The 8371-nt window shown below is 33.9% G+C and overlaps 1 protein-coding gene across 1 annotated transcript; it reads left to right on the top strand.

Annotated features, from left to right (window-relative positions):
• Positions 1-5435: 5435 nt before the first annotated feature.
• LOC131594898 (polygalacturonase-like) lies at positions 5436-7462 on the top strand. The gene is made up of 4 exons (XM_058867100.1): positions 5436-5629; positions 5789-6115; positions 6281-6799; positions 6874-7462. Exons 1-4 carry the CDS (start codon positions 5501-5503, stop codon positions 7270-7272), a joined length of 1374 nt encoding a protein of 457 aa, XP_058723083.1. The 5' UTR covers positions 5436-5500; the 3' UTR covers positions 7273-7462.
• Positions 7463-8371: the final 909 nt, after the last annotated feature.

Genomic DNA, 8371 nt, shown 5'->3' with positions numbered 1-8371 from the left:
GTCAAACTCAGTTTCAGCAAAGAACAACAATAACACCGATTCAGACCCAACCTCGAAACAGACGCGACATCACCGACGCGTCCCTCTCTGGCATCGACAATGCATCAGCCGCTTCAACCCCCACCGCTCCGACACCGTAATTCCGAACCTCATCACCTATATCAACACACCGTCAAAAACTCGATTCAGATCCATACATCGCCGCGGCCTCATTTCGTTGCCGTCGTGAAGTGGTCGGAGATCTCCCACTGCCGCTGCAACCACCGGAGCAGATCCGGCTCCAATACCGTGAGTTTTTCCGTTTTTGAAGTTCTTTTTGTTATTTAGGGGTGTGATTTTGCTATCTGCATTTGAATCCATGTTTTGATGAAAGTTTTCTTCAAATTTGTTAATGGGGTGTCTTCATGAGAGAGATGAAAAAAAAGAGAGACTATTTGGGTTTGTGTTGTTTTAATCTTGCTGTTTAAACCAATGAATATCTAACTATATACTTTTTATTTATTTATTTTTTAATCATCTATCATTAATATCATGGAAATATATGGGGTGGCTTTCCCACGTGAAAAATCATTAGTTAGGTTTTTTTAGTATGAGTTAATTAGAATTTCACTCTATATAAAAGGATATCAAAAATTAATTTAATTAGTATAATTTAGTTAGTTTATTTATTTAATTTTAGTTATTAAAAATAAAAAATATTTGATTAACTTAATTATATTTAATTTCTCATTTAATAAAAGATGCTAAAAATATTAATTTAATTGTTTTTTTTATAACATTAAAAAATATAAAGAATATATAGTATAATGTTGTTTATCTTTTTTTTTTACATGATTTCTCTTGTTAATTTTCAATCAATTTTTATTATTCTTTTAAGATTATTTTGTGTTATTACCATTTTCTTTTGGTTGCGAGGTACATTCGAGCTGTTTATTGATTCTCGTGGATATTCGCTAATTCATCTTCCGACTACGCGACTACGCGCCACGTCAAATTCAAAATGGTCAGAGTCAATGCTCAAGACAACCTCCGACTATCAACCTTCATCAATCGAAGCTAAGTTTCTTATACCTTTTTCTTTTATTGTTATTTTTATTGATTAGTGTTAACCATACCTGCATCGGAACCGATAATGCACTCACCCCTATTTTCTGTTTATTTTTCCTCTTCCAATCTTCAGGGTTTGCCAAATGCCAAAGCTTCGCATAGTCGGTAACTCTAAACCCTGATTTTAAATTATTACTTGTGTCAAACCTATTGCTTATTCATCCCGCTGGTTTCAATTCCTCTCTCCTCCGCTGGTTGCACTTGTGTCAAACCTATTGCTTATTCATCCCGCTGGTTTCAATTCCCCTCTCCTCCGCTGGTTGCAATTTCCCTTCCCCCATTATTATTGTCAATATTAATCGTTGTGGTTAGTAATTATAGGGAGTGCAAGCTTCTAATTAACTTAGAATCACTAATTACAAGATAATATAACCGAATATAATCACATGATTGTTGCACCCACGCACTCTTTTGGGGTAACCTCTCTGTTGCCTGTTGCCTTGTTGCCTTGTATTTTGTGCAGAATAGCCAGTCCCTCGAATACGAGGATACCTCAGCCATGTTGCCTCGATTAAAGGTCATGGTCCCTAATGATGCTGCCTTCGATACACTAACATGACCTCGACCCTCGAAAGTTGCCTACGGAAAAGGCTGAGGTATCTTCTCGCTGCCTACGAAAGGCTATTCTGATCATTCCCTTAGACTACCTGCCTCTCTATGGCATGGGTCAGTCTTATGGCGAATGATAAAGCGATGACCCTTCTACCTCCAAACGAAAGGCTTCCTGCCCTCTTATGGCAAGGATAGACCCTTTCATTCTGAAAGGCTAAAAAGAGACCTATCATCTGAGTTTAAGGTAATTGCCCCTAATTGCCTTGCCATGCTCTATTTTCTATATTCTTTCTCAAAATTCTTCAAAACTGGCTACGCTCATTTACGAGCTAAAGTCCATTTTTTCCTCTTTCATCTACATTTTCTGAAAACGAGCAAGCAAAGCAATTAAGAGCCCATGGAAAACCATGGATGCAAAGGGTGCCTTACACCTTCCCTTTGCATAAATTACCCCCCGAACTTAGATTTCTTTAAAAGGTTTTTTTCTGTTTCTTTTAGCCTTTCTGAATTTGTTTGGATAAAATAAAAGTCGGTGGCGACTCTTGCTTACCGCGACATTTCGATTATAAAAGTCAGTTCACCGTATTACAAGTATCTACTAAGTTTCCGGTGCTACGATTCTTACGCATCTACCGGCTAATAAAGCCTTAGTCTAAATGGGATAACACAGGCTACGAAATTTGACAAAGTTTGGTCTCCAACAACGGGGCCAAAAACTTGATGGGTTGCGTATATAGAGTCTAAAATAAAACTGCAAGTGCACAGCCTATCGAAGTAATATATAAGATTATCGAACCATAGAGACCAATCGTCAGTCTATCAACTCTATTGCTAAAGTGCTTATCTAAGGCGGGTGAGAATAGTTGATATGAGTGCAGTGCAAGAAAGTAAATGGATATAAAAAGTCCAGATAAAAGCAATAGGTTTGAATGTAATTCACATAAATCAGACAGTGTTCCAGTCATATACGATAGAATTACTTATAGGGCAATATTTTCTACTTATAGAAAGGAACAATTTAACGGGAACTTATAGGTTTGATATGCTTATTTGAAAAGACCTCTGATATTTTAATTCCAAGGTTTAAATAATAAAATGTTGGAAATAGGGTTATTTCGGATTTACATATCCGAAACATCTTAAATTTTTTAAAAAAGGTGTGTTTGGATATGTGCACATGCAAAGGGTAGTATGAGGTTTTTAGAGGTGTTTTTCACCCTGGGTTTGGGGTTTTTAACCTAGTTTGGGGGTTTTTAAGCCCATAGTTACAGAGCACATTACCAAGTTTAAATCCAATTCATGAACCCATATTGGGGGCCAACTCAGAAGCCAAGTTGAAGTCAAAAGTTTTTGAGAACACCATACAAAACAACAATTACAAGATTTGTATACCAGTACAACTAAGCCCTTTCAAACAAAACTAAATGAAATTCAAAATTCCAAATTAAACTACACATTACAACTCATAACATGATTAACTTTACAATCAATCCCATCAATTTAAGTGATTTAATCAAGGGCTCACAAGGTACCAAAGAGCTTCACTCAGATCACTCAACAAATCTCCAAAACTTTCAAAACTTGTAGCAAACTTTGATTCAACTCTTCAACAAAAATTTCCCTCTAGAACTTAGTAGATTTTCATCCATTCTCACTCTACATAACAGTTTAATCAAAACCAAGAAAAGGGGTGGGACAAAATTACTGTAATGCTTCCAAATTGATTTCAAGAAAGATCTTCCTCCAAAAAAACTCAACGAAACTATTCTCCATCAAAACCGATCTCCAACCACAACGCCTTCAAAACTACATGGTCACCTTCAAATCTCCATCGACTCGTTTGAAGTCCTCCATCAACCGATCCGAGTCACGATACACCTTCAGCTCCTACAACCATCACATCCATACGCATCACCTTCCCTAGCCTACTCTTTGTAATTTAATTACCTTGTTCATCACCATCAACCATACCACTGCATCCTTTATCTATATACCAAGCTATACCTCATGTTTTCTAAGTCGATTACCTTGTGGATCTCCATCAAACTTCTTTTTCAAACTTAAAAAAATTTCACAATAAACCTTGACTTTGTCAAGTGATCGAAAATTATTTTTTCCCAAATAAATGTTAAAACACTTAAGCATATTCAAACACTTTCAAAAAATCTAAAAATAACTTCAAAATCATTCAATCCTTTTTGCAACTTTCCTTTTCAATTTAAAACATTTTTCATAAACGAGACACTTAGTCAATTTCAAATGTAAACATGTGAAGATCGTGTGTTTTCCACTCAAATGAGATGATGTTCGTAATTCGTTTTAATCCATGATTCAGTTATCCATTCTTGTAGTGATGTAAACATTCTCTTATCCATGTGTCATGTAGCTTTCTTTCTGTTTGAACGCGATCGAGTAACTCTCGCTAAAATCAATCAACAAACATTTGTGGTTACTATCACCACGAACTAAGAGGCTCAAACTTCTTCATTTCACATAGAGGATACGTTGGCACAAGACTTTGTAAGTCTTGTCGAGCACAAAAAATAATAATAGCAGTTCTTTTCCAATCTCTTCACTCTTTCGCAAACAATAATGCTTTAGCATAAAAAACACAAATTTTCAAGAGGTTCATGTGGAGTACCACAAATGTGAGGGGTGTTAATACCTTCCCCCTTGCATAACTAACTCCATTATCCAAATCTTTTTCTTTGTGGATTTTATCGATATTTTCCCCTTTCCTATTTTGGAAACAATAAGTTTGGTGGTGAGTTTTGCTTTTATGAGTTAGGTTAAACAATACCTTAATCCCGGTTTTTCGAACCGCTATACCTTCCCCTTGCATAACCAATCCCCGTACCTATATCTTTTCTTGTATAGGGTTTTATCGATATTTACCATTTCATTTGGAAACAGTAAGTTTGATGGCAACTCTTGCTTTCTGAGTTAAGTTAATAAATAGCTTAATCTTATTTTTTCCACCACGACACATGTGATTTTAAGAACACGTGTCTAAACGTACTAGGAGCTCCATAAGACAATTTTGTCTTTATATCTTAGGAATTTCTTTTATCAAAACTCATAATTTCAATCCTCAAAACTCAATTAACTTCTTATAAAATTAAGAATCTTAACATAAAGTGTATTTTAAATTTTTAAGAACTCCACTAAATTAAAACTCACGTTCCAACAACTACTATACACACTGCAGCAACCATAATGACCGCATTCACAGCCCCGCAGCGGCAACTGTAATTTTAATCCATCAAGATATCCAAAAACCATTCAAACAAAACATAACATCAGCATACACTTATAGTTGTTAATAGGTTCATGAACCAAACCACGAAATTTTTATGTGTTTCTCCAATTAAAGGAAAACTTTTAAAATTCCAATGTTATTAATTAATGATATTCTAACAAAAATACTTATATATCTTTTATATTTTATTTTTAATTAGTAAAAAAATACCACAATGGATATATAGATTACTTTTCCTTATAAACAATATTATAATTTTTTTGAATGGCAAGACAGTAATATAATTAGTAGTCATAATATTATATTTAGAAAGTGAGAGTAAAATGGTAATGTTAAAGTCAAAGACAAGTATAGTAAACTTGTTATCTGTAAGAGATGAAAAATGATTGTTATTAATAAACCTAAGTAATAACCAAGCAAATAAAAAAGGAAAGAGACATATTTAGACAATAGTTTGTTTGCCTTGTTCATGGTAATGAACCTTCGACATTCATGTATATATAGTGTTCAACCTTAATTTGAAATAACGCAATCATTCAAGAGAAGTAAAAGCATATAATAATAATAATAATCAAAGAAGATATGATGAAGAACTTGAGTATTGGCATAATATTTTCATTCCTATATTTTCTAGCGGACTTTGTTGCAGCTCAATCTGGAGTCTTTGACATATCTAAATTTGGTGGAGCACCAAATGCAGATATTACTCAGGTAATAATTATTCTTGTTGAATTGACAATGAGAAAAAAATAGTTTCTAATAATTATTCTTGTTGAATTGACAATGAGAAAATAATTAGTTTCTAGTAATTATTCTTACTGATTTGACAATGAGAAAAAATTAGCTTCTAATAAATTTTCCTTTCATAAGGCCTTCACGAGTGCATGGAATGAAGCATGTGCATCAACAACTGCCGCCAAAATTGTGATTCCGGCTGGTACATACAAGATGGGGTTATTAGAAGTTAAAGGTCCTTGTAAGGCTCCTGTAGAAGTTCAAGTGGATGGCACAGTTCAAGCACCTGGGAACAATGCTGATCTTAAAGGAGCTGAACAATGGATCCGGTTTGATGATATAGACTCCCTTACCGTATCAGGAAAAGGAGTTTTTGATGGTCAAGGTGCAGCTGCATGGAAAGGTGCTTCAGTTGCTTGGAAAGATAAATCTCATGGAAAAGGTTCCAATAAACGTGCAATTGTAAGTATTAATCACCCAAGTAATTATATTCAACAATGAAAAATCTTACTCAAAATTAATTTTTTAGGTTGAATTCAAACAAACAAGCATTATAATTAGGTTTTTTGGTTAAATTCCAAAAAAAAAGCATTATGTTTAATTAAGTTTTTTGTTGAATTCCCACAGAGTTTGTATTTTGCTTACTGCAACAACACCATGGTCACTGGTATTACATCTAAGGACAGCAAGTATTTTCATTTTATGGTTTTGGGGTGTAACAATATCACATTTGATGCCGTCAAAATTATAGCCCCTGATGAAAGTCCAAATACTGATGGAATCCATATGGGAAGATCAAATGGTGTTACAATTATTAATACCAACATTGGAACTGGAGATGATTGTGTATCATTGGGTGATGGTAGCAAAAATGTAACTGTCGAAAATGTGAATTGTGGACCAGGACATGGTATTAGTGTTGGAAGCCTTGGAAAGTATCCAAATGAAGAGAATGTAGCCGGTTTTATAGTTAAGAATTGTACTCTCACGGAAACTGAAAATGGTGTGAGGATTAAGACTTGGCCTGATACGGCGGGAAAAATTACTGTTACTGATATGCATTTTGAAGATATTATCATGAATAATGTCATGAACCCTGTCATCGTTGACCAAGAGTATTGTCCATGGAATCAATGTTCCAAAAAGGTAATAATCACTCGCATTTTTATTTGTTTACTGTTAAATTTTAATGTATATATCTAACATATTCTATGGTTTAGAATCCATCACAAATAAAGCTAAGCAAGGTTACATTCAAGAACATTAAGGGCACATCTGGAACATCAGAAGGAGTGATTATTATTTGTAGTAGTGGTGTACCATGTGATGGCGTGGAGTTAAATAATGTTGATCTCACATTCAATGGAGCACCAGCAGTAGCTAAATGTTCTAATGTCAAACCTTTAGTTACAGGAAAAGCTCCTATTTGTGGAGCTTCAGCTTCATCATCAACTTCAGCATCACCTTCTTCTTCACCAGCTTCAGCATCACCTTCATCTTCGCCAGCTTCGGCTTCAGCAGCTTCAGCTCCTAAAGAGTCAGCTCCTAAAGAAGAAAAAGAAGACAAAAAAGAAAAAGAAGAAAAGGAAGAAAAAGGAGAAAAAGAAGACGACGATTAGACAAACCATCCCCTTAATGCGAGGATGCAGTAGTATAGTCTTATAGGAATACACATGATTATTAAAACTATTTTCATGTATATTTATTCTTTCTCATTAAAATAAGTTTCACTTAGTTTCTGTAATCTACGAGTTAAAATACATTGTTAAAATACTTGTGATTTATATTTAAAAATGTTTCATGAAAATATGTGAATTGTACTAGGTTGTACAGTATTCAAATGCATAGTAATATTTAGGTGAACCCTAAAATGTAATTGAAGTGACTAGATACTTTAACCATAACTAATTACCTAAGTAAAAAAACATCATCCAAAAGAAAAAATTTCTCCAAAAAAATAAATTTCCAAAGGGATAGAAAGGATGAAAGAAACAAAATGCTCTATAACTTAATATCACCAAGGGGGATAGAGGGAAAAAGGATCGTAATACATTGGAAAATATTCAAGGTGTTATGAAGTATGAATTAGGTATTTTGGGACTTAGGATTTTTTAGTACACATAGAAACACACATAGTGTTACAAAATTCTCCCAAATTAATTTAAAAAATAACTTGGAAGTTCTATCGATATTGTTTATAAGAAATTGAGATGAATTAGTTGACTGATTTAAAATAGCACGAATGGAGCAAAAATAATGATAATCAATTATAATCTACCATGTTAGTGATGTATTAGTTCACTATTTCTACATAGCACAAATGGAGAAAAATAATTCTGCTTTCGGACGATCTATATGAACGTAAGGAATGGGTTAGTCTAAACATAACTACAATTGAAAGACACTACTCCAATCCAAAACTTTTTTTGTAATGAAGACCGCCAAATACATAAACATCAAAACTATGGTTTTCAATTGTGGTCCCCAACCGCAAATGCACTTGTAATATTCCGGATGCGGTTGCCTCCACAACAACATCTGACTGCAATTGCGGTGTGATTTTAAAATGTCGCCTCCTGTAGTATTATAAACATCATAAGACAAATTCAATCATGTTTATTTAAGTATTTTCATCAAAAATAAAAATATTAGAATCTTAAAAATCAATTTAATTCTCAAGCAATAAAAAAAGTTAACATTAAATGCTTTTCAACGTTG

Source organism: Vicia villosa, linkage group LG4, assembly GCF_029867415.1.
Source record: "Vicia villosa cultivar HV-30 ecotype Madison, WI linkage group LG4, Vvil1.0, whole genome shotgun sequence".
NCBI classification, from domain to species: Eukaryota; Viridiplantae; Streptophyta; class Magnoliopsida; order Fabales; family Fabaceae; genus Vicia; species Vicia villosa.
This window is presented reverse-complemented; position numbering and strand designations above follow the sequence as displayed.